The sequence below is a fragment of the Sphaerodactylus townsendi genome, linkage group LG02 (genome assembly GCF_021028975.2).
Source record: "Sphaerodactylus townsendi isolate TG3544 linkage group LG02, MPM_Stown_v2.3, whole genome shotgun sequence".
Lineage (NCBI taxonomy): Eukaryota > Metazoa > Chordata > Lepidosauria > Squamata > Sphaerodactylidae > Sphaerodactylus > Sphaerodactylus townsendi.
In genome coordinates, this window is record NC_059426.1 from 126,870,481 (window position 1) to 126,897,975 (window position 27,495).

The window sequence follows — 27,495 nt, forward strand, 5'->3', positions numbered from 1 at the left end:
AGATGGACTCTAGTCTGATCCAGCAGACTCTTTCTTATGTTCTTATGTTCTTAAGAGAAGCGGAAGCACTTATGGGGAAGTTAACAACAGGAAGCCCTGGCTTGTGGGTTTTTGCACAGCTTAACGGAGCAGCCTGTTGATCGACTGACAGCCCATCCAAAATATCTGGGCTTTAGTAGAGCACTTCAGTTTGTTCAGGAAGCTGATAATTTGCCATGCAGATCAGTATCTGCTTGTTGGTCTTTTGGAGCCATCCCAGTGTTTTCCATAGCTTATAAAGCATGTTGGGTTCCTGAAGAAGCAGAGAGCGCCATGTGAGGAAACCCAGAGGATTTGTGGGCAGAAAGGAGGCAGCCAAGGACAAGAGAGAGAGTCTCGTGATCCAGGGGCAAGACTGGTGTGCCCAAATGTCAGTGCTCAGCCCTATCCTGACACCCCCTGAGGTGAAGGAGTATCTAACCAAGGGGGAACGTTTTATCAAATGGGATGATGTGAGTATCATGGCTTTCACTGTTAACTGAGTGTGCTGTTGGCCTGGGAGCAGCAACAACCTAATGGGGAGGGGGGGGAGGGTTTCCAGGAGAAAGAAAAAGAGGGCAGACTTTCTTCTGAAGTATATGCATGAATATACATTTACCTCAGTGTTTGTGAACAACACAACCCTGTTTATATAGTACTCCTGTGGTCAAACAATAACAATATTTTTTACTAATTACCTGAATGATCTTTTTTGCAAACATGTAGAACCTGGCCCAGGTTTACGATCTACATGTGGCAGAGCAGCAAGGTTAGCTTGAGATAATGGGGTTCCTGAGCTAATCTGGCGAGTTCATGTCTGAGGTGGAATTGATAATTATATCTTTGACTGTCTACTTCTCACATTACATTTGTTTTCTTAAGTATAGGTCCAAAGATGGTAAGAACTGTTCAAAAATTCTATAAATCAGCCCTTAGGATGTTCTGTTCTGTACACAGGGAAAGCTTGGAACTACAAGAATTATATGCAACTTTCACCAATTTGCATGTTCACAAGGAGCAAATTAAATATCAGAACTTATTGTGTGGGAAGTTAGGGTTATAAATTGCTTCCTTTCCTTATCTCCTTGCTGGATGTTGGAGAGGGGGGCATATCTGGTGGCAAGACTATTCGTGTGCAGTTTCTTGTACTTAGTTTCTGATACAAGTAAGATAAGAGCAGCCTGTAAACTCATTCAGTTCCTCCATCTTTCCGCCTGATCATTTAATACTGAACCAGTTACAGAGTACACTTAAACCCAAACAGGTCTCTAGAGTTACAAAAGTGCTTAGATTTTACAAGTCATTTACGCAGGAGTCTTTAAAAATACATAATCGCAATCTTGAAAGATGTAAACTGAAGTAAATCTCTTTAACTTTACATTTTGAATGAAAGCAATACACCTTGCTACTTAAATTGATGGTAGCACAGAATAGTGGCAAAGACCTCATATCCTCACTATTTGTTACTGGAATAAAATGTATCTCAGGTCTTGTGACATGTGCAGAGACTTTCAAATAATCATGTGAGAATGTGGGTCACTGACACCGTTAGCTCATCAATTATGGCCAAGTCCCAGCAAGCATTTCATAAAGTGAGATTTCCTGATCAAATCTTGATGCTTTAGCGGTATCCAAATGTGAAAATCAATTTCTGATTAAACTTTTAAAGGTTTGAGAGTGTTACTGGTGGGTTTTCTGGGCTGTGTGGCCGTGGTCTGTTCCTAATGTTTCGCCTGCATCTGTGGCTGGCATCTTCAGAGAAAAGTCTGTTTCACATTGTGTCTAAGTGAGAAGGGAAAGTTTAGTGTGGTATATTATCCATGTCCCAGGGTGGGGAACCAATCATTAAGTGTTTGGGTGGAACTTGCTATGCAAAGGTGTGATTGAGTGCAGGTGAGATACAGATGCAGGCGAAACGTTAGGAACAAAACCCACCAGACCACGGCCACACAGCCCGGAAAATCCACCAGAACCAGTTGAATCCAGCCGTGAAAGCCTTCGACAATCCATAGTTGCTCATCAGTTCCATCATCTCGCCATGCTGCTGCCATGCTGGTGGGGATTTATTGCTGGTGGGAATTATTGACTTTCTATAGCAGCGTCAATGCATTACTTGTATTCTCTATTTCCATCTCCTTGAACTTAGTCCCTGAAAATAGGAAAGTAGAATTCTAATAAAAGGGAAAGCCTTTTATTTACAGCATTACTATCATTTTGATATCACTTTGCAGAATAGAACACAGTCTTTCAAATCCCTCTGGATCTTTGCTATAATTCTGTCTGGAAGAAGAGAATGCTTGTCTCAGTTGCAGTTGAAGACAGCACTCATTCTGATTTTCCAAGCTGTTTTGGAGAAGTAGCCAGAACTGCTGAAGCCGCTCAAGTGTGTTTTGTTTAATGTCTGTCTGAAAGCACTCCTGACTCGATTAAACCAATGCATATTAATGTACAAGGCTCGCATGATCAGGTGGAACATGGCTCCTGTCTCAATGCCTGATGTTGGAGATGGTCATGACTCAGTGGAAAAGTACAAACTTTGCACGTTGAAGGTCCCAGTTTCAATCTCTGACATTGCTACGTAATGGATCTCAGGTGGGCAGTGTTAGGAATGACCTTTCTCTGCCCGAGATTCTGGAGAGTTGTAGCTGCTAGTCTGACTAGTGTATACGGAGGTAGAGAGACCAATGGCCTGATTTAGCATAAGTCAACTCCTTATATTTATGAGGGAAATATTGAAAGCATTAAGGGAAATATTGAAAGCATGATGATATTAAAGCCCCTTGCCTGTTCTCTGGTGTTGCTGCTGTCCATATAGACTGAAGGCCACCATGTCCCCAGAGGAAATAGCCGTTCCAGGCAGTGTTTGACCAAGTAGAACCAGTTTTGGCTCTAGCAAATGGAGCTTTTCATAAGAAAAACAAAGGGAAATATTGAGGAGATGTTAATTATAGTCTTTCTTTTTCCACTCCTTGGGTGCTTTCTGAAATTATCATTTCCCCTGAATTCTCAGGTTGAAGGGTTTTGATTATTGACTTCTCAGATGCACTACAAGCCTCTTGGGACCAAGCTGTTGTCAGTTTTGGGATTGTGAAGTAGCCCAGAAATTAGTGCGTGATATGTGGGAAGGTGTCAGGCCAAATAAATTCATGATCTTAATGGCATAATGGCAAAAATCGAACATATATTTTGTTTTTAAAGAACATCCCGCTAATGAAATAGATGGAACATTAAAATGGACAGGACCAGACCCAACCCCCCAACCCCAACCCCAACTCCTTTCAGGAAAGTTTGTACTTTTTAAAATGAGGGACAAATTGTTCATCATATATGTCTATGGACAGAAGAAGGGTAATAGAATTATAGAACGGGAAGAAATCTTAAAGGCCATCCAGTCCATCTGTTGCCTGAATCTGCGGCCTCCCTTCTAATAGTTAATTTGGGGAATTAGAAGCTAGAAGTCTGCTTAGTGAGAGGTGGACAACAGCAGGACTCTCCACCAGTGTACACTGGGATCCTTCTTTAAGAGATTAGACCTAGAAATGATGAGGAAAACTATGACTAAAGCAGAGGTGGGATCCAGCAGGTTCTCACCAGTTCCCGAGAGTGGGTTACTAATTATTTGTGTGTGCCGAGAGGGGGTTATTAATTGGGTCTGCTTTTGCGTTAGAAATTCCATTAGGTCCAAAAATCATAAAGTTAGCGAAGGTAGAAAACGGTTAGCGAAGGTAGAAAACGGGATAATTCTCCCTGTTGGGCTGTTTTAAAAACCTGTTTTAGAAATATGGTAAAGTTCCCTGTTTAAGGAAAGTATCCTTCTTTTGATTTGTAGAAACAAAATTAAGTATTTGAAAGTATTAAGTATTTGTCAGGCAGTCAATTAGAGGAGAAATAGTTGTTTCTGTTGGCAGTAGACTATAGGACTTGCTATAATGAGTTTAAATTATGGACAGAAAGATACCAGCTGGAAATTAGGCACTTTTTTTTACAGTAAGAGTTTTTTACAGTAACAGAGAAATTATTAATGCCCCGCCCCCGGAATGCCCAACCACGCCCCCTCGTACCCCACCCAGCCCCATTGGCACTACACCACTGTTTGAATCCCACCATCATGGGAACCTGTTACTAAAATTTTTTGATCCCACCACTGGACTAAAGCTAAAGTTTTTTTAATTAAAAGATATTATAAACAAACAAGAGTGATACAAACATACAAAGCCTAAGAAAATAAAGAGTTGAGTGAGGATTACAGTGAAGGAATTGGTTCAGGGGGATATGTTACCTGTCCAGGAGACCATGGAGCAGAAAGTAATACACAACCAATGTGTATTGACTCAGAGAGAAGGTCAATGTTGACTTTATGGATCGAACCAATACACACACACAGATGCAGCTTATTTCCTAACTTGTAGGGTGAAATGTATCTTGAGGCAATGATAATGAGTGTGCTTCATGAGAGCAATGTCTTTGATGAGATTATCAGAGTGTGCTGAGTGTTCCCAGAGACTTCTGAATAGAGTTCTCCAGTCTTAATTAAGCAGCTAGGTGTGAATCTAATTCCTTAAGAAATGGTTTTGAGGTGAAGTAAAATATTGATGGTCTTCTCTATTGAGGGATGGGTGCTGCAAGAACCACATTAGTAATAACTCTATTCAAGGGATATTTTCAGAGGGGAAAGATGACATCAGTCCTGGTTAGATTAGTAATTTCTGGCAGGAGACCCACTGTTCTACAGCCTGCATTCCATTAAATTCCATTACAGCGTGCATTCCATTACATTACAGCCTGCATTCCATTAAAAGTGTGAGGAGGAATGATAAATTTAGTATTTTATTCAGCCCTCCTTAAATGCTAGCTGTCTTCTGCCTGGACTCCATTTTGTCCCTGTTGGAGCCATGTTGAACCATGCTAACATTCTTATAACTGCCCATTAGGATCATGAGAGTACATTACTTTCTTTATCTTCCTCTACAACACCTCTAAATCTCAAAAAATTTTCCTTTCTTTGCACTTCTGCCATAAGAATTTGGTCTTTCAATTTACTAAATGTTTCTTCATTTCCTTGCCATTTCTCCTTAACATGTTTCCACTCTTCTTCCATCTCTTTATGTTGCTGTTCTATTTTTTCTACCTTTACCTCAATATCTTTTATATGTTTCATTTCTTCTTTAAGATCACTACATGTCCCTGTTGGAGCCATGTTGAACCATGCTAACATTCTTATAACTGCCCATTAGGATCATGAGAGTACAGCTTGTGTATTAAAGACTGAAGTTCTTCTTCTCCAGACTTGCATTGATAAATGAAGGTTTCTGATCTATTTTCCCTCAAGGACACCACAAATGCTTCTCCTGTGATTCTGCGTGTAGATCCAAAGGGTTTTTATCTATACTGGACCTTCCAGAATAAGGTAAGTTCTGATCTTTAGTGCCTAACTGAAGATGCTAACATCAGAGATGCCTGCTTCACTAGATAGTTGAACATATATGGGAACAAATGTAAGCATGTCTATTCAGAAGTAAATTCAATGTTACTCACTGGGCCTTATTCCCTGGAAAGTATTCATAGGATTGCAATCATAAAATTATCACATATTGTATTAGCCAATCTAGCCCAGTACTGTCTTTAGTAACTGCCAGCAGGTGTTAGGGACCAACACACATAAAGAGACCCTGACAGCTCCTTTTTCCTGAAAAGAAGAAGCTTCAGAAGGGACTCATGGTCATTGGAGAGTAGTGGAAGGGGGAAAACAAGTTTTCAATCTTTTCTCCACTGGGATTGAAAGAGGCAGTAGTGAGACTACTCTTTAGATCCTTCAGATTCTGCCAACTACTGCCCAGTGTCACATCTGCTGTTCCTGGGTAAGGCAGTTGAGAGAGCGATGGCTGAACAACTCCAGACCCTCCTGGACAAGGCACCTATTTGGTTTCTGTGCTGTCCATGGGACAGAAATGGCTCTGATCACCCTCATGGATGATCTCTGGAGAGACCTGGACCAAGGCAGATTGGCGCTGCTGTTGTTGCTAGATTTGTTGGCAGCATTTGACCTGGTCAGTCACAATATTTTGGCCCAACACCTCGCTGATGCTGGGATTAGTGAGACAGCCTTGGAGTGGCTGTGCTCATTTCTCCAGGGCCAGGACTAGAGGGTTGCAGAAAGAGATCCTCTGCATGCCACTCCAGCAAGGGATGATTCTCTTGTGTGCAGTCCAGCAAGGAAAGATTCTCTCTCTGATGTTATTTAACATCTATTTGTGCCCTCTTGCCAGGATAATCCAGAGTTTCAGGTTTGGGTGCCATCAGTATGCTATTTCTGTTGATGGACAGTCATCCAGAAACCAGCCCAGATGTTCTGGCTGGGGAAATGGTTAAAATGGAGCCAATTGTAGCTGAATCTATCTAAGAGAGGTCTTGAGACTGGGTCGGAAGGGGTTGGGTGGTGCTTCCCAATTGACTAATCTTGATAGCATGCAATTGATACCCATGCCAACTATCAAGAACCTTGGTGTGATACTTGATGGCTCCCTCGACATGAAGGCTCAGGTTGCACACGTGATCCACTAGGCTTTTTACCATCTCTGCCAGGCGAGGTCATTGGCTCCTTACCTGTCCCAGTCTGGTCTAGCTACAGTTATCCATGCAATGGTTACTTCCAGACTAGACAATTCCAACTTGCTCAATGCAGGACCTTTTGGTCTACTTTGAAAAATCTGCATTGGCTTCAGTTTCAGTACTGAATCGAATCAAGGTTTTGGTGCTTACCTTTAAAGCCCTATGGTTTTACATGAGTTCTATATGTGACCTTTTTGGTCCCATGTTTTTATATTGTAGTTGATACATTGTGATCTGCCCTGAGCCCACAAGGGGAATCTGCCCTGAGCCCACAAGTTTGCATAAAAGTTTAATAAAATAAAATAAATAAAAATACTGTTGTGCTCCAAATTGCCTCCTAAGACTGTTCTCCCTACTGCATGGTTCTTACCTGGTTTTTGATTATATTTTGAACCCCACTGGGCAGTAAGTAGCTGGGTATGTGTAGAAAAATGGAACAGTATTCGCCTCTACTTTTACCTCTGTTCACAATTGTCCTCTTCATGAATCTTCCTTATCTCTGCTAACTTATTTACATTAGTGTTCACTCAACCAATAAACTGAACAGGAAACACATCTGAAATACTAGTGAGGTTTGGAGGTCAATGAGCTATAACTATCAGATATTTCGCAACCTGCAAAATCATTTGTTGTTCTTTGTCACTTAGCAACTTCAACATATTGGCCTCCACAAAAACAAAATTCTTTCCAATCAAAGGAAATTTCAGCTCATTTCTAATATCTAAAAACCAAGGGCATTCAAAGAAAATATTATTAATATTATCAGTTTTCTCTAATCCACAGGCACATAATCTATCAGAGTTTGGTATACCAAAGTACTTTCCTATCATAGCTGCTGAAGGAAAGGCGTTGAGATGGGCCAGCTAAAAAGCCCTTCTGTATCTTGGTATAGTAAAGTCTGAAGATAATCTGGGATCTTCAATGCAGGGCATATTCCAACAGGAAGAGATGAATACAGTACAAACTGTTATAGCAGTACTTTTATAATCTAGCTAAGTGCCTTTTAATCAGGCGATGACTCCCTAGTGTGTTTAATGCATCAGCAGTAACATTTATAAAAATCCATATGTCTTCTAGTAGCCTGTTCCAGACCTGGCCCTGCTGCTGCTTCTGACCTTCCTTCTTGTTGCAGTAGCAGGGATTGAATCTGGGGACTAGAGTACATGATGCACAACATCCTCTACTGGGCTGGAATGTTATTAGTTATCTGACAGACAGACATGTGCATTTGGGGAATTCTGGAGGGAAGCAGTGAGTCAAAAGAGATAGGGAACTGTGTATCTGTGTTTGTGTGAGCACTTTCCTCTCTCACAAAGTGACATTCTGAAATATTTTGGGGATTGGAGCCTGGCTAGGACAGGGATCTCTGTGGGGCGCATGGAGACCACCTTCTAAATGCCATGGAGACCACCTTCTAAATGCCATGGAGACCACCTTCTAAAGCATCCATTTTCTCCAGTGGAATTGATCTCTGTAGTCTGGAGATGAGCTGTAATTCCAGGGGATTCCTGGCCCCACCTAGAAGCTGTCATCCTTAGGAGTGAAACTGAATCCTAACAAGATGGAAGCAATGTTGACAGGTTACACCAAAATCTTAAAGAACATGGAGTCTCCCTTTTTTGAGGGGCTCCAATTGTCTTTCTCTTGATTAAGAGAGTAGGAGTGATTCTGGTTCCAGTTCAGGAGATTACGAGGGATGTATTGTCAAAGGCTTTCACGGCCAGATTCAACTGGTTGTGGTGGGTTTTCCAGGCTGTGTGGCTGTGGCCTGGTAGACCTTGTTCCTAATGTTTCGCCTGCATCTATGAGAGATGTTTTTTTTCCCCTTTTAGTTCTTCAGTCCTAGCCGCACTTCATCACACTGTTTTGTTAGTAATCATTGCTATTAGATTCAAATATTATCATATTTTGTAATCAGCTTGTTGATAGACTGAAAAGATTTTATTTACTAAGGTTCTTTATTGTAATATTCAAAGGTTATCATGGAAATGTCAGAATTTGTGATCGGATTACTGGTTGACTAAATAGTTCTTTTGTATTTATAATCTGTCTTGAGCCCCTGTGCAAAAGGTGGTGGAAACTGCCATCAAGTCACAGCTTATTTAAGATACCTGACAGGGTTTTCATGGCAAGTGACAAACAGAGGTGGTTTGCCATTGCTTTCCTCTGCATAGCAACTCCTGTCTTATTTGGTGGTCTCTCACCCAAGTACTAACCAGGGCAGGTTGACCCTGCTTACCTGGGCCACCCAAGTCAGGGTGAAAAGTGGATTGCAAATGACAGACAGACGGACGGACGGACGGACAGACGGACCTTGCAAATCACAGCTGATTGTTTCCCAAAAAAGACCCTCATGAACTTGGTTGTTCACTTTTGAAGTCATTCTTTCCCTGTTTCTCCAGAGAAGAAGAGGTGGTAAGAGAAAACATGAATCCCTTGTAGTTCTGACACCTCTCTACATCTCTGTCATGTCTGAAACTGTTATCTGTTCTTTAATTTCTCTCTTCACTTTTCTCTGCTTCATCCCACAGGGGAAAAAATTAAAGAGCCCTTACACATTCTAACATGGACAAAGCTTCTATGTCCCTTCTTGAAGGACTCTTCATTATCTGTGCTATAATCAGGGGCGTAACGAGGCAGCCCTGGGCAAACTGTAGCCCTGGGCAAAACCTGAGTTGGATGCCCCCCCCCCACCCCCATGGGCGGCCATTCCACTACAACCAAATTTATTTTGCACCAGGACATTGGTGCCTGCAGGGGGCACAGTTTTTAGGCTAGTGGCACCAAATTTTTAGCGTATCATCAGGAGACTGTCCTTATGCTACCCCCCAAGTTTGGTGAGGTTTGGTTCAGGGAGTCCAAAGTTATGGACTCCCAAAGGGGGTGCCCCTATCCCCCATTGTTTCCAACGGGAGCTAATAGGAGATGGGGGCTACAGTTTTGAGGGTCCATAACTTTGGCCCCCCTGAACCAAACCTCACCAAACTTGGGGGGTAGCATAAGGACAGTCTCCTGATGATACGCTGAAAATTTGGTGTCACTAGCCTAAAAACTGCGCCCCCTGCAGGCCAAAAATGGAAAACCACTAAAAATACCCAAAAATGAACTCAGCATTTTGATGCCCCCCCACAAGGTGATGCCCTGGGCAGCTGCCCACCTTGCCCAATGGGCATTACGCCAGTGGCTATAATAATTAGGATTGCTAGCACAAGGATGGCAACTGAAGGGAGACTTACCACTGTGGGGCGCCTCACCTCCATTGCGCTAACATTTGGCCAAAACTCACTGGTTTAACCATAGAATTTTGACTGAATACTGGAATGTCTCCAGTGACACTAAGATGTCAATTCCAGTTGTGCTGGAAGTGACATCAGTGCACTGGGATGTTCACTATCACACCCCCATTTCCATTTCATTTTTCACAGCAGGAATTTGGCAACTCTGGCTATCATTGAGATTTATAGAAACAAGGTGTCATCTGCCAAGACACTTTCTGGAGGTCTCCAACAGGGAGATCTTTGTTTGGCAAATCAGACAAAGAGAAGAGTGTAGTGAGGTTGGAATCTAGATGAATCAAAGTAGCAGTGGTGTACAGGCAAAAAGAAAAGTCTTCCCTTCCTGCCTGCAGAGCTGAAAAAGAAAAGGAGTCACAGTGAGAAAAAGCTGTCAGGATTAAAGTGGGTGGCTCTGCTTGTTTAGTTCTGCTTTCTAGTTCACTCAAAGATTGTGGTTGAGGCTTTCTTCCTCCTCTACATCCCAATGCTAACTGAAGACAAATTGAGAAGTTTATATTAGTAACTATACCCATTTGGGGTCTGGAATTTTTTTTTCAGATTTTATTTGATTCCATACTAGATTAGAATCATGTTGGGTTCCAGCTGGAACAAAAAACACAGATAACTGTTTTGCATCAATGACATATGAGACTCAGCCAGGACAAGAACTGCATGTGCTTCCTAAACAAAATAACCTTGTACTGAGCAGCAATAAACTAGTTGCCTCTAGAGCAGAGGGCTTGTGTTTTTTCACTATGCCAGTGTAATGGTTTCAGTAGGCATACCTGTCTGAGAGATGTTTATTTTCCAGTAGTTGGGATTATAGCATTTTACAGCTGTTTGGGCAGCAATGGAGCGAGCTGCCAGTTTTTGTTTTCATCTACCAGGGGTCTGCAACCTGCAGCTCTCCAGATGTTCATGAACTACGATTCCCATCAGCCCCTGGCAGCATGGCCAATTGTAGTTCATGAACATCTGGAGAGCTGCAGGTTGCAGTCCCCTGAAACATACCCAGCAGCAGCAGCAGCAGCAGCAGCAGCAGCAGCAGCAGCTGCTAGGCCTGAGTTGAAGAAGCAAGTCTTTCAAAAACTTTCTGAAAATAAATAGTCCCTAGTTAGACATTAGTTTGGAAATAATCAGCTGGTTCAAACTGCAGAGTACTTTAGTGCTGGCAGGTATAACTTATTGGAGATCACATTTTGCTAGTCTTAAAAACTTTACACTGCCTATCTGTTTGGTCCAAGGCACAATTCAAAGTTCTGGTATTGGCCTAGAAAACTTTGCACAGTCTCCAATACTTGAAGAATTGCCTTCTCCTGCCCAACAAATGAGATCTTCATTAGAGGCCTCAACATCATTTCATGGAATCTTGGTTTCCCCAGCTATTAGACCAAGCCCATTTTTAAAAATTGGTGTTCTGAATTTGGGTGCTGTGTGGTTTCCCGGCTGTATGGCCGTGTTCTAGCAACATTCTCTCCTGACGTTTCGCCTGCATCTGTGGCTGGCATCTTCAGAGGATCTGATGTTGGGAAAGCGAGTGGAGTATATATCTGTTGGAGTGTCCAGGGTGGGTGGGGAAACCTTGTCTGTGAGTAACAAAGGCGGCAACCAGGTCAATAGTTGAGGGCATCTGAATAGAAGTATGAGTAACAATGAAGACTATAGCCTGGGAGTAACCCTGTAGATAGCAAGGTCACTGGTGGGAGCATCTGAATAGAAGTATCCTGGCCTTTGTTTCTTTTGTCTATGGTCATCCTGTGTTTGTGTGGAGCTGGTTTGACACAGTCTTGACCCTAGTATTTTTCAACACTGGCAGCCAAGTTCTGTTCATTTTTCATAGTTTCTTCCTTCCTGTTAAAATTGTCCATGTGCTTATGGATTTCAATTGCTTCTCTGTGTAGTCTGACATAGTGGCTTTCAGAGTGGTCCAGAATTTCTGTTTTTTTTCAAATAATATTCTATGTCCAGGTTGGTTTATCATGTGTTCTGCTATTGCTGATTTTTCTGGCTGAAATAGTCTGCATTGGTACATCGCGCAAACAGAATCTGTGAACCTCACTTCCTACAAGATGAATTGAACCACCTAAACAGGGCTCTACAGGCTAATGGTTACTCTAATACAGAAATCAGAAGGGCTGCAAGACCAAGAACAAGCCACATGAACAAAGATAAAGAGCCATCTAGAGGGAAGGTGTTCTTACCATACATCAAGGGAACCACTGATCGCATAGGAAAACTGATGAAGAAGCACAACCTACAAACCATCTACAGACCCACTAAGAAAATTCAACAGATGCTATGTTCAGCAAAGGATAAGAGGGATCCTTTAGCCACTGCAGGAGTCTATCGCATACCATGCAGCTGTGGACAAGTCTACATAGGAACCACCAAACGCAGCGCACAGACACGTATCAAAGAACACGAAAGGCACTGCAGACTATTTCAGCCAGAAAAATCAGCAATAGCAGAACACATGATAAACCAACCTGGACATAGAATATTATTTGAAAAAACAGAAATTCTGGACCACTCTGAAAGCCACTACGTCAGACTACACAGAGAAGCAATTGAAATCCATAAGCACATGGACAATTTTAACAGGAAGGAAGAAACTCTGAAAATGAACAGAACTTGGCTGCCAGTGTTGAAAAATACTAGGGTCAAGACTGTGTCAAACCAGCTCCACACAAACACAGGATGACCATAGACAAAAGAAACAAAGGCCAGGATACTTCTATTCAGATGCTCCCACCAGTGACCTTGCTATCTACAGGGTTACTCCCAGGCTATAGTCTTCATTGTTACTCATACTTCTATTCCAGGGGTAGGGAACCTGCGGCTCTCCAGATGTTCAGGAACTACAATTCCCATCAGCCCCTGTCAGCATGGCCAATTGGCCATGCTGGTGTCAGGAATGTCCTGAATTTATCGGAAGGATCTGATCCCTGCCCCATTCAGATGCCCTCAACTATTGACCTGGTTGCCGCCTTTGTTACTCACAGACAAGGTTTCCCCACCCACCCTGGACACTCCAACAGATATATACTCCACTCGCTTTCCCAACATCAGATCCTCTGAAGATGCCAGCCACAGATGCAGGCGAAACGTCAGGAGAGAATGTTGCTAGAACACGGCCATACAGCCCGGAAACCACACAGCACCCAAGTGATTCCGGCCGTGAAAGCCTTCGACAATACGGTGTTCTGAATTGTCTGCCCATACCCTCATAAAAAACTTAGCTTGATCCATTCTTATCAAAGTTCAAAGAGAAGTTGGGAAACTTCCAATCTCAATCTGATTTATTCTATCAAGTCATGTTCCCAAGACTTGCCTTTGTGTTGAAACTAAGAAGCCTACAGAATTCATTTGAAAGGAGAATATTTTAAGAGAGAATAGACAAGTTTATCTCTAAAATATTCTGTTGTGGAAGTAGTAAAAGAAATGTTATTTGGATTTAGTACGGTAGAATAGGACTACATTATCTGCCTTAGAACCTAGCAGTTAAGAAATACTCCAGCCAGCCCGATAAATTCCTCATATTCTAAAGCAGAGGTGCCTGTTTTACCACACAGAGGTGGTGCTGGATGCAAGGCAGATTTCAAGAGGCCCCATAAGAGTGAAGAAGCAAAAATGGAGTCCCTCTTGAAAATGTAAAAGCCCACAGTTTACTAGAACCCTTTTCAAAGTTGTAACAAAGCACATGGGTTACCATAAGATAAGAAAAAAAATATGATAGACCTAACATTCAGAAGGCTGGAGATGATGCACTACATATTGTCAAGGGTAATTATAGGTATTTGTTAGATGACAAAAGTCAGGTGCCTCATTTGCCTGGAAAATACTGCAAAGTTAAATTAGAATATTAAGCAAAATAAGCAAATGTGAAGGCAGAAGAATGGCTTGTTTACCATCATGCACTTAAATTCCTAGCCAGAGGAAATTTTTCTATTTAGAGAGAGTATGTGAGCAAATTGAGTGTTTATATGCAAGCTAACAAAAATGCCAGTTCTCATGTAAATTTATTGATCATGGGATGACTTTTCGAGATTGTGCCACGAATATCCTGGATTAAAAAATCACACAAGAAGGAGGTAACTAGGTAGCTGTTCTAAAGATTATCTCTTAAGCAGGATCCTAGTTGGATTCTCTGAACAGGATCCTTATTTGATCCTTCTGAAAATAAACAGGAAAGTTACAATGAATTGTGCACTTAAAGTGAAAATGTGTTCATGTATGTGTCCTATGACCTTGTTTGAAGTCATAATTTGAGCCATCATTTTGACCCATGTCAAAAATTAGTCCACTGATATACCTCTCTGAAAAGCAGCTTTGGGACTGGGATATTCTGAATGGAGAAGAGGGGGAGGGGAGGCTTGCCAGTTTTTAATGCATTCCTGTAGATGTCTTGTTAACAGCAGTTTTATATGCAGGAAGCAGCCAATGATAGTGTTTTGATCATTGTTGTGGAAATTTTGCCTTTTGAATGGGGCATATCCAATTACTGTTAAATGTATAGTAGCAAGGCAGTCGCAGCAGCCAGATCACCCTTACATCCTAGCAGGGCAGTCGTTTTTCCCTAGAGAGTTGGCAATCCTAGGGGAGGGGTGTGAAGGAACAGTTATTATTTTTTCCATGCCAGCTGTTGATTTTATCAGCGGGTTCCAGGTGCATGTTTATAAGGGTAAGCCATGAGGTTAGTGATTTGGAGGGAAGAAATGGTCAGTGAGGAAGGGGTTAAGTGTGTGTACTCACTGCTGTACTTGACTGTGCTCCAGACTGCCTCCTGTTAGTGGAGATACTGACCAGTATAAGTAGCCCCTGTCTAAGGTCCCTTCCACACAGCACAGGGAGAGGGGGTTGCAGTCGGGATAAAGTAACCTGCTCTCCTGCTGTCCTGTTCACATGCCCCCCCCTCCAACAGATTTTTCCCTGTCTCCAGCCCAGGCTTATAGGCCTATGTGGAAGGGACCCCTGAGAAACTACAGTGGCTGCCATTCCATATCTGGACCCACTCATAATTATGGTTCTTCGCCTTTCAAAACTTTCCTGTGGTGAGGCAAAAACTGTCCAGAGCTTCCAAGTTGGGGTGAAGGGAGAGACAGAGACTGTGGGGACAAAATTCATGGGACCCAAGTCAGTTTCTCATATCTGTGAATTATAATTTGCTTTTGAGATCTGGTGAGATTGGGCTAGCCTGGGCTATCCGGGTCAGGGCTTATACATGCCTACCTGCAAGTAAGCACCACTAAGTTCACTGATGGTGATATGATGGATTTTCTCTTCTTTTAATAATTTTTTTAATTTTTGTTCTCATGCACACCAACTCTGACTATTTCTGTTGTGTTTTACAACTTGTTATGACACTGTTGCCACTAGTTATGATCTCTTATTTTCTATAAAAAGGTCAGAAATATATTGTACACAAGAAGCTTTTTGAAGTACAGTAAAATGGTTTTATTTGTCTCTTTAGAGGAACTTCAAAAGTCAGGTTAGCAAAACTTCTTAACAGAACTGAGAAAAATTGAGATGATTATGTACAAGAAGAAGAGTTTGGATTTATAACCTCCTTTCTCTCCTGTAAGGAGCGTCAAAGGAGCTTACAATCTCCTTTCCCTCCCCCCTCCCCACAACAAACACCCTGTGAGGTGGGTGGGACTGAGAGAGCTGTGAACTGTGACTAGCCCAAGGTCACCTAGCTGACATGTGTTGGACTGCACAAGGTTATCTGGTTCACTAGATCAGCCTCCACAGCTCAAGTGGTAGAGCGGGGAATCAAACCCGGTTCTCCAGATTAGAGTGCACCTACTCTTAACTACTACCCCACACTGGCTCTCCAAGTAATATATACTGTAATTTCAAATGTATCAAAGGGATTCACTTACAAGTGTTTATATATTTATTTTCTACTGAGAGTGATTTCTCTTGGCAGTCACCAATTTGTTTCTTAAACTGAACCTTTTCTAAACTTAAGCTGTTCTTTGGTTGGAGGAGTTAGGCACATTAACACACTTCCCCAGTTTCTCCTTTAAACTGGCCTGGGATCATTCCTTTCACCAAAACTATTTCCTATTAAACTATTAGGAATCACTCTGTCTTAGAGCTTTACCCCTGGATAACTGGTTATGGGTCCTTTGTAATACAAAACCTAAATGCTTCCTTTTCACTCCAGAAGAGAATCTTCCACCAGAAAGCCTGTAACTTACACCACTGTCTGCACACTCTGTCTGTTAACTTCTCTCTCAGTCAACTTCCAGTTCTCAACCATCAGAACTTCCCACCTGCCATTCTCAGAGTTCCATTTGAACTCCCTGTCAATCATGGGGTTCTGTGACTGGGACAACTTCATAGAATGCAGCTGTCTAACCCAGAACCATATTCTGAGTAAACATGACTAGGATTCTGTGGTACATCTACAAGTGTTTTTAAAAACAGTAGAATCAAGACAATGGTTAGTGAACACCACTCAGACACAGGCTGTCTCTCTGCAGGAAGCAATTAAATGGATTAAAATGCCAAGCAACTGCTATGCAGATGTCCTCACAAATTGATTATGTAACTTCAGTGTTACATACATATGCTAAAATGGGTGGAACCAAGGCAAATGGTTCTTTCTCCCATCATGGACATTCCACAGGTATATATACTCCACTTGCTTTACTTCAATCAGATCCTCCGAAGATTCCAGCCACAGATGCAGGCAAAACATCAGGAGAAAATGCTACTGGAACACAGCCATACAATCATAGTGATTCTGGCCATGAACGCCTTCGACAATACATTATATTGAATTGTTACTTATTTTATATACATTTATATTTTCAATACTGTTGTAATGCTGAAATGTTTTAATGTTTATACAGTTGTCATTTTGGGTACTCTATTTGGGTGGAAAAGCAGCATAGAAATGTTTTAAATAAAATAATTGATAGTTACTTTTTGCTTGTTTACAGGAAATTGATTTTTTGGATATAGCAAGTATTCAAGATACTAGAGCAGGGAAATTTGCCAAAATTCCTAAGGTTAGTCTGTGGCACATTGTATAACATTTTTTGTTTGTTGGTCTTGCATTCAAATGCTCAGTCTCCTTTGAAGTCACCACCAATAAATAGTCCAAATATCCACTCCCAACACTTCCAAAAAGAGGTTTTGTAAGACAAATTGTTATGTCAGCCTCAAGGGTTACCTTGACCTGGCACAGTCCTTTCCCCTTCTCTTTCCTGTACCACCATAAATAAAGTCCTTCCACAACTGGGACATGTCACAAAGCTATGATGTCTAGGAATCTTATTTCTGCAGCATGACTTGAACTGATGTTTATCCTGTCACTGTGACGGACTGTGACGGTAGTTGAGGTCATCCAGGAGGACAACGTTATCTGTTTTAGTCACCTCCCTTGTCTCATTCTCCATCTTGAGATCAGTTTGAAGAGTTGTCCTGACTGAGAGGCTTCCCAGCTCCTGGGATTAGTTTAAAAGTTGCTGTACAACATTTTGATATTAAGTGCCAGCAGCGTGAATCCCTTTTGAACTAAAAGTGAAGCCTGTCCCTTTTAATTTGCTAATGTTTGCTTTGTTTTACAGAGCCAAAAGCTCCAGGAGGTTTTCAACCTTGATTTTCCAGACAACAACTTCTTGCTTAAGACTTTGACCGTGGTTACGGGTCCTGATATGGTGGACCTTACCTTTCATAATTTTGTTTCCTATAAAGAAAATGTTGGAAAGGTACTGGGAAACTGTACTGAGTGGGCATCCATGAATCAGTATAAAATGGATCAAGGGGACTGAGTGTTGCTCCCATTCAAACTGTGATCACAAGTTGTTGACATGAACTGTAGAGAATATTTGGCTATGTTCCTCAAATACCCCAACAGTTAGTGCAAGCAAAAGCATAATGGAGCACCCATACAGAGTCCCTGGCTGTTTTTGCATGGCCAAAATATCCCGGGGTGAGCAAGAAAAATATCCCTGTGCAGCCAAGAATTCCGCATGGTTCCTGGTCCTAACACGGGCCTGCTCCAGTGTTGCCCCACGATATTTACCTTAGCCTGGGATTTTAAAAAATTGTCAGTTTGGAGGTTCTTTTAAAAAGTCCCAGTGTGACCCTGCTTGTGCCTGTACCATGCAAAAACCAATTGGGAGCAGGACCGGATTATTTTTACCGCCCAGCTACCTGATCTCCCTGCCTGACTTTCATTCAAGCTGCCACTCAAAAACAACAGCCAATCAGAACAATCACTTGGTCTATTTTCCTCAGTACAAGCTTTATTTTAAATCAATTAGCAGATCTATTCAGTAGTTTTCTCCCTCTGACAGCAAAATCTTATTTTAAACCATTAAAACACAGATCAATTTCTTCCATTCCCACAGTACATACTCAAAAACACTGATTGGGAGCAGACCAAGTTTATTTTTCCTGCCCAGCCGCCTGATCTCCCCGCCTAATGTCCATTCAAGCTGCCACTCAAAAACAACAGCCAATCAGAACACAGGACACTGGGCATGCTCACACATGCTTTCAATGTAAATACAGAAGTCTGGCTCATGCACAGCAAACTAGAGCATTCTTTTTGGTCCTAACTCTGCTCTTGGGCAAAAGCAGGAAGCCGTGTGTAGGCAGAAACCGGGATAAAATAGCACCGGTATATATGATGGCCCCTGTCACTCCCACAAGAAACCAGGTCATGACACAATAGCACAATGGCTTTAATGTATAGATGTTGCATAGTACAGTTTCTTAGATGTTCAGCTTGTACATGTGTCTCTTACAGAGTTGGGCAGATGATATCTTAGCCATTGCTAAGAACCCATTTACATATAATGCTTGCCGTTACAGCTTCCTGGAAAAAATGTAAGTAGTTTTCAATTAATTTTGTATTTTGCACCTCCAAGGCATTCCAAGTTTCCCCCCTTTTTATCCTGTTGTGTAAGATGATAATAGACCAATTCCTTGGATGCATTTGATGTCTACTGTCAACAACAGGTGCGCTTCTTCCATCTGCCCAGTTTTATTTGAGTATTTCTTGTATTAGTCACCTAGTGTCAATGGCTGAACCAAATGAGTGTTGAGGTGCCAGTATACAAATAAGCTATTCCACCCAGAATCCTCAGGTAGTACATTCAGTATAGCATTATAGTGCTAACTCATTGGCAGGAGCTTTCCGTATTGTTTGTATTAGTTACCACAGTGAGGAATTCTCCCAAACTCTGACTACTTTTTCAGTGACAACACACCAGCGACATAACCAACAGTGATATACTGAAAACTGCTGTGATGGAGGCAGCCTGGTCACTGGCATATCTGAGGCACCTCTGGTCTATTCCCTATAGACAGACTACAGAGGAAATAACCATATGCATCTCTCTTGAGGCACAGACAGCATATCAAGTGCACCAGAGTCCACAGCAACCCCAGAGCATCCACCAACCAGGCAGTGGTACCCAATGTCAGTCATCTAAATAGCACACACAGGCATAGCCAATCACTTCCTGTCAATCAAGCCACTGGCCCAGAAAAAAGGCAGTACTTTTTCAGGAATATGACCCATTGCATTATCTGGGGAATGGGACTGAGGAGACTGGCTTGAGTTTCCCTCACATGCACACGCCCCAATCCTTGAGTGTGAGAGTTAACATGATTAAGTCAACACCCAGCCTTATGCAAGGGGAATGGGGATGGCAGGTACAGACTCGGTGGCCCGGGGCAGCTATATTGCCACCCCTGTTGGTGCATGGTTACCCCTTCAAATTGTGTCCCCAGAGATAGCGTAAGCTCTTAGGGTTCTGCTATGAGACTGTTAGCCACACAGCATGGATTTTGCTCTCTTCCTTGGGTATTAGTGCTAAGTGCTCCCTCAGTAGTGCCAAGGGCCTTCTCTGTGCCTCTCCTGCCACCAAAATGCAATGCAGAGTGCTTTAAGAATCAAAGTGATAATGGCAGTGCCATCCTGTGGCTGTCAACACCATTTTTGAAGCAGTCGTAATTCTGTAAAAATGTTGTGAGGCCTTGGCCCAGATTATGGGTGTGGCAGGTCCATGTTCCCGTGCTCTCCTCCCCACCCACCTTCTCAGGTGCAGAAACAGCTCCTATGGCTGTTTCATGGGGACTTATGGGCTACAGTATAGTTTTTGCTGGCATAAATTTCTGCTGGTTTGGGGGGCATTCTTGGGCTGGGACAGCCTCGGAAGGTGACTAATTCCTGCCACACCTCTTCCACCCTTTCCATTCTGGTGCAGTGGTTTGCACTAGTGTTGTTCAGTGATGTTGCCATGCTAGCACCTAGTTGGGACAGAGTGCCACCAAAGCATTCAGCTGACCAGCATAGCATCCCATTGGCTCCCTGTGTGCTTTTGCTTTCAAAAAATGATAAAATCGGAGGTTCCTTTTCAAAAGCCCAGATTGATCCCACTCTCATGCAAACACCACAGGAGACGGACCGGTTTATTTTTCCCACCTCGCCGCCTGGTCTCCCCGCCCCACAGCTACAGCCAATCAGAGCATCAGAAAAACAGGAATGTTGGGCCATGCACAGGAATTTACATAAACTATGTATATGTAAACGTTCATGTGGAAAATGAAAATAAACCGGAGGCTCATGCATAATTCATTGGAGTTATTCCTCCCGGCCTGAACACACTGATGGGGCAGCCGTACAAAGGGAGAAACCTAGATACAAACAACCCAGTATGTTTGATACCGGTTTTTCCCTTGGGATATTTTGTCTGTGGGGAAAACGCCCTAGTGTATGCTGTGAGACCAGGGAATTTTATGATTTTTCCAGTCAGTGTGAAATTTATTTCAGCACTTCATCTAACAATAACAGTTCATTACAGACTTTTCAAAAGTACCTTTCACTGGACTATGAAAGAGCACGCACATCTTTCAGTGGTTATCTCCCATTTTCTCTATTGTGATGAAAATCATACTCCCTTTATTCCTCCCATTCCTCAGCTATGTGTGTAGCAAGGCCAATGAGAGATTCTCTGTTCTGATCTTTTTTACAGACATGTGAGGCTGAAGTTGCAGTTGAATGCAGATGGGAAAATCCCTGTCAGAAAGTGAGTTTGCCATTCACCTTAACTCTGACACATTTTGACCAACAGAAACAGCATAAGCCAAACTTAAAGAAACGTCATAGTAAATGGTCCTTTGACAAAGAGCTGCCTAACCAGTTTGTAGCCTTAGATGTTATTTTAGAGGGAACTGATAGATATGTGGTTCTCTGTACAGAGATTATATAAAACTGGCTAAAGCCCATTTTAAAATGAAATGAAATGGGCTCTAGATGGCGGGAGAGGACTTGCAGGATAGGACTGTTTCCCTAACTCTGTACAACTTTGGAAACAGGAAAGGGGATTGCTTCTCCATCCATCTTGCTTCCACCCAGGTCTTGTGATGGGATAGGGTGGGGGTTAGAATGTGAGGGACGCACTTCACCCCCATTGGCTGGGGGTTTGTCGTCAGAAGTTCCAAGCCCTCAGCAAATTATGTATAAAGATTTATTGGATTTCAAAACTTAAGAGGAATTTGATATATAATGTTCAACAGGTTTTCTCAAGAGAGGTTCTAATATGCTTTTCCCAAGTATGTCCTTGGGTAGCGTCTAGGTAACTCTGGGCTTCCCTGATGTGCAGGGACTAGATGTGGATTGGAACTGTGGGTGAGGAAGCTTGTAACTTTCTTCACCCTACTCCATTTTCCTAAGTGGTCTTTAGGGAAATAATCTATTAGAGGCTGCAAATGCCCTGATGTGGTTAAATGTCACTATGTCTCACAGGGCAAATAGAGGATCCCTGGGCCTTTTCAGGTCAGGAAATGGCACAAAAGAGAAGGTCTAAGTCCCTTCTCCCATTCACTGTCATCTCAAACTGAATCAGGCCCCCTTGCACCCGAGAAGAATGAAACCTCTATCACCAGACATGGATACATACCTAGGGAAAATATAATATGAATTTGGTTTCCTTAATCCTGCTAAAGATAAATGGATATTCTCTAATGGTTTGGCAGGACAAGGAAAACCCATAATATAACTCTGGTGACACACACGCTCACACACACAAAAACAGAATTAAGGGAGAATACTTTAAATACTACTGGATTACCAGGTATTGGAAACTGGAAGAAAGGAAAGTCCATCATAGAAGGCAGGTAGCTCTTTAATTCCTACTGAGAGACATAATCTTGGTTTCCATTCAGCCTTTGGTTTGCTAGTGATGGCAAAGCAAAACTGATGAGGAAAACAAGAGTGAAGACATGCAAATAGCACCACAGAATTTTGTCATCCATGTCCTAAATATCTGCTAACAGCATAAAACTGCTGAAATATGTGAAGTGGTTGGAGCAAGATATTAGTACTTCTCATTTACAAGTGTTTTCAGCAAGATAGAGGCAGTATTAGCTACTTGTTCTTTTTATTTGACTTTCAAGATAATGGAAATGAAAATCAGATGATTAATAATTCTGGTCTGGCCTTATACTGAATCAATTCTCTGGAGAGCCTAACAGTGCAATCCTAAACAGGACTGTGCCATTCTAAGCCCAATGACTTAAATGGATTTAGAGGGATGTACTTCTGATTAGGACTGCACTGTTAATAATATTCTTGATAAACACTCAACCACTATTCTCTAAAATTATTTTTGTACAACACTTCTATAGGCTTTTAAAAATTGTACATGATAACAGGCATGCAGCAACATTTTTATTTGACCTATAATGGTTCTGAAATTTGACACGTTGAAACAATTTTCTAATGTATGACAAAATCCAATTATTCAAGTTGTACTAAGAATCTAATAAAGGTGCTGACGAAGTTCTTGAATGCTGAGAGGAAATGTTGCATTCATGTTGTGCAGCTCTTGTTTACTCAAGTATTACAAATAAAAGTATAAATTATGTCACACTCCCATAAAGGCTAATCAACACCCTTCTTTTTTATGGTTTGGCCTTCTCCAGAACACAGTTTTTATTTCAGAAATCACAGTCCTAAAGCATTCTGTGTCTTTCAAGTTTTGATCTGGCAAATGGAACAGTATTTCACTATTTTGTATGTGATTCTCACCCAGTCAGCATTAGATCCTCTTTCTGAGGATGCTGCTGCTGCTGTGATATAATGGAGGGGGTAGGCATGGGAGTGGTAAGCAGAATTTTTTCGCCCTTTTCCCTTAGGTTATTTCTCCACTGAAAACCATCCTCCCCTGCTACTTTTAACCCATTAGAGAAAAGCTCCTCTCCCCTATACCTGTCTTTCTTTCCCTTTCATCAGCAGATTCAGCAATTGTGTTTTGTCATGGGAGAAAAAATAAGAAGCAGCAAAAATATCACAGCATGGCTCAGAACATATAATTCTGTTTCCAATTGTCTGTTTTTTTCCTCTCTGACAACCTTTCACACTGAAAATTCTACCCAATTGTATTTCCCAAATCATTTCATGAAATTCTGGTTTGCCTCTGACCTGGCTGTTTCTTTCTCTCTCAGTATTTTTCAAATATTTCCTGCAGACAGAAAAAGGGTAGAAGCGGCATTAAGTGCCTGTCATCTTCCAAAGGGGAAGGTCAGTATATTCTTAATTTTCCATACGTCCCAAAGAATTGCTTTTTTTGACTTCATATGAACTCAGTGGTGTACCGAGGGGGGACAACAGAAGGGGCCAACACCCTAGACCCGTGGTGGCGAACCTTTGGCACTCCAGATGTTATGGATTACAGATGTTCATGGACTACAATTCCCATCAGCCCCTGCCAGCATGGCCAATTGGCCACCCCTATCCTAGATTGTACTCTGATAATGTAACCACTATACTATACTGGAGCAGTTGCCATAGGTTGTGCGGCCAGGGACACAAACATGCCATTCCAGGTTTCTGGAAGACTCCAACTCAAAATGTGCATTTCCTTATGTATGAAGAATAAACTTCAGCAGTGAGAACGCACCACAAATATGCTTCTTCATATTCATGTTGGTAGAGATAGATATACACAGTCAGCAGAATGGGGTGCTGTTTAGAAATAAAGTTGTATGGGTTGTCTCAGTGATTTTGAGGCCCTGGAAGAATGTGAAAGATGGGACCCCAGAATCACTGGGTATGATGGGTCAAGTGCCAACCTTCTGACACAGAGAATGATGCTAACGGCAAATATATAATTTTTTAACCCAATCAAAAATCACTAATGATATCAGTTGTTCTTATGCTTTCAGAATGATGGTATCAATCCAGAAGACTTTCCTGAGACTGTGTACAAATCATTTCTGATGAACCTGTGTCCTAGGCCAGAGATTGATGAGATATTTACTTCACAGTAAGTCTCTAGGAAGCATGAGACACAAAGATGTACTACATGGGGAAACTATGTAATACAGCCAGAATCTTGCAGAGTTCTGACCTCTTTTTTTTCCACCTCAGCCTAATTTGCAGTACCTGCAGTCTGGCTTCACATTAGCACTTTTGAAGGTTGTATGCTCACTTGATCTGCAGTTCCAGCATGGATGTGCCCACCATTTTATGGGCCTTGGCCACAATCCAGATCAGAATTGGGTACACTTAATATGGTAGATGAGCATTTGTAGCATTAAATTACTGTCACATCTGGGTTGCTTCTGCGCAGAATTTTTGTTCCATCATGATTGACCTAAGCTGCATGTTCTCCTTCTGCATGACATCATTGTTCACCTTCTGGGTTTTCCCTTTGCAGTTTCTCAGACCTGCTTTAATACATATTTTCTGAAAGATTATATTTAAACTAAGGCCAAGCTTCAAAGATCGGTAATGGTACCGATCGCCTGGAGATCGGTAAAAACGCCGCCTCCAGGTCAGCCATTCGTGATCGGGCTTGACAGGTACGCAGCCGCAATAGCAGCCCTCGCTCGGCTAACCGGAAGTAGCGCCAGCGTATTCCGCAGAACGCTGGGAAGCGCTTTCGGGAATACTGCCGCTGTGAAGCCAGCTTGCCGAAGCGGTAACAGCAGCGGCTTCACGCTTCCCCACCCGGCATCTTTCCAGCCTTGTCCCTGGCCGCGCCACGCCGGAAGCCTGGTACACTCTCCGCCTGTGCCACTCGAAAGCAGGCGCTGCAAGAGGGCCAGGGGGGGGGGCGGTTCCCAGATCTCGGCGACAGCGTCGGAGGCTCCAGGGACACGGCATGGCGGCGGGGCTCACGCGGCGCCGGGGCATCCTCCGCTTCTCCCAGGGACCGGGTCTGCGTGTGGACGGTCCCAGCGTTTTTTCGGGTCGGCTATGCTGAATGCGCCGTAATTCAGCCATTTCCGGCCGGGCCAAGGAAACGGCTCTTAAGTTTGATCTCAATGTGGAAATATCCAGTGCTTTTTCCTCTGCATTGTCCTTCATGTGCACCATCTTCTCACTGCTGGTGGGCTTTTTGTGACTTTTTAAAATCCATTGTGGATTAGACAGAAAATGGAACATGGAATAGAGCAACTTTATGACCCAAATCATTTGTTAGAATTGTGACAGGGGGCATGGTTGTCTATCAAGTAGTTGTACAAAGAACACAAAACCAAGGTTTTCAAAATTTAAAGAGCTGGTTGATGAAGCATAATTTTATAATATTAATTTAGTTCCTCCCAAATTGTCAATTGTTGGTTGTATTTAATCCTTATTCAGAATATTTCTCAGATTCATGCAATGTTATTATCTTATTCAGAGATCAGAAAAGTTGTGGGCAAACACAAGGTGTGATGGGCAAGGGAAATACAAAAAAGAACCAACCCAGATGAGTGTGTCAGAAATGCTGTGTTACTGAACAGGAGAATGAAATTATCTCTTTATCTCCCTTTGTCTGTTCCTAGCCATTCGAAAGCTAAGCCCTATATGACCAAAGAGCACCTGACCAAATTTATCAACAAGAAACAGCGTGATTCCCACCTCAATGATGTGCTTTTCCCCCCTGCCAAGCCAGAGCAGGTACAGGGTCTTATAGAGAAATATGAGCCCAGTGGGATGAATATTCAGAGAGGTGAGTTTTCCTTTTCCATCACACTAAGTCTTCATCATCATTCCCAATCTAGGGCAACAACATGGGCTTTGAAGAATAGTTTGGGCTATTCATTTTCTAACTTTCTAACCAGGTGGGTGAGGGCAACAAATTTGTTTATAGCAAGAGCAGGAGAAGCTTCAGTGTTTTGTGGACATGGCAGAAGTGGACTATAGACTGCTACAGTTCTTCTTGGAACTATTTGAGGAGGCCAAGTGCATATCTCAAAAATGCCTGGTTCAGAAGCAGTTGTGCCTATTCTTGCCCATTCACGCATGTGCCGGTCGATTTCTATATCTAATTCAAGATACCTGTCCATACATAATGTTTTATATGAGCCCAGTTTATCTGATACTATATGTGTCCTCTTGTTCTCACGGATCAAGTGAGCCTGTTCTTCCAGGAGAGAGCTTTCTCAATGTGGGTACACAATTATGGATTTAGTAGTACAGTTATGGGATAGCTTCCTCAAGTGTGTGGGTGGAATGCAGCAAATAAAAATCCTATATAGTTGAAGGACACAAATAAGCACTTTTAAAATTCTCGCACACTAGTAAATGAAGTAAGTACATCTGTTTTACGTGGGTGATAGCTCCTCCAATCTTTATACTGTCCTGAATTGTTCTTTTCCATTTGTTTGTTTTACATTTTGCCTACCATTGGGAATTTTAATAGGATTTGATCAATAAATACATTTTCCTTCACTCCTATTTACAAGGAAGTGTCGGAGTCAGATACAAGAATCTGGGTTATATAAAAGAGGTACATTGGTAGTAATGGTAATGAGTAGCCTATGAACAGTGCCACAACCCCTGACTTTGTTCACAAGAGCTGTGAGTAGACTCTAAAAATGTTTTGATGCTTGACTCCTGAAACATTTGAGGATGTAACAAAATATTCATGAACAGGTTGAGAAACGCTATGAATGGTCTCTGAAGATGTGACAGATGTAAATGACAACTTTCTATAACTTGGATCCAATAAAATACAGGATCAGAAACATCCAAGTTTGGTTCTTTCAAGCCACTGTAGACCATCACCAGTAATTATTGTCCTTTGTCTTTTAGGGCAGCTATCTCCAGAAGGGATGGTTTGGTTTCTGTGTGGTCCTGAAAACAGTGTGATATCACAGGACAAACTATTGCTGTACCAGGATATGAGACAGCCCATCTCTCACTATTTTATCAACTCATCCCATAACACATATCTAACAGGTACACACTGATACAGAACCAGAACCAGGCATTCTATTGTAAGAGGACAGCTGTTTTTCATTGTATGCTCCCCAAGCTCCCCAACAATTTTGCTGTGAAGAATGGAAGGGCTTCCTAAATTAGCACTGGAGGGTTCTGGATGTTGTGTAAAGAAGGCTTGTGATTCCCAGGATACTGTCAAGAAGAACCAGGGAAATGATTGCTGAGGACAGATCACGTCTAATGGCTGAGAACTGGCATCAAGGTGCTCAGTTCCATGCTGGTCATGGTAGCTCTGACCAAGAGTTAGTAAATACTCCAGATAAAATAATGTGTCTTTTGCATATATGAGAAGAAACTATGTAGACACCCACAATGTTCTATTTACTGAAAGCAATCACCCTGGTTGTAGGG

The 27,495-nt window shown here is 42.2% G+C and overlaps 1 protein-coding gene across 3 annotated transcripts in view; it reads left to right on the forward strand.

Moving 5' to 3' along the window:
- The first annotated feature begins 407 nt into the window (after positions 1–407).
- PLCB2 (phospholipase C beta 2) overlaps positions 408–27,495 on the forward strand; it is a 68,760-nt gene continuing 41,672 nt past the window's right edge. For all 3 annotated transcript variants that reach the window (XR_007243628.1, XM_048486018.1, XM_048486019.1), the window contains exons 1-10: positions 408–491; positions 5,348–5,425; positions 16,853–16,921; positions 17,483–17,623; positions 18,670–18,749; positions 20,903–20,956; positions 23,376–23,451; positions 24,096–24,196; positions 25,704–25,870; positions 26,956–27,102. Coding sequence is in view for 2 of the 3 variants with exons in the window: in XM_048486018.1 (XP_048341975.1) it covers positions 408–491; positions 5,348–5,425; positions 16,853–16,921; positions 17,483–17,623; positions 18,670–18,749; positions 20,903–20,956; positions 23,376–23,451; positions 24,096–24,196; positions 25,704–25,870; positions 26,956–27,102 (997 nt within the window). In the remaining variant the exon portion in view is untranslated. The remainder of the gene's footprint in view (positions 492–5,347; positions 5,426–16,852; positions 16,922–17,482; positions 17,624–18,669; positions 18,750–20,902; positions 20,957–23,375; positions 23,452–24,095; positions 24,197–25,703; positions 25,871–26,955; positions 27,103–27,495) is intronic.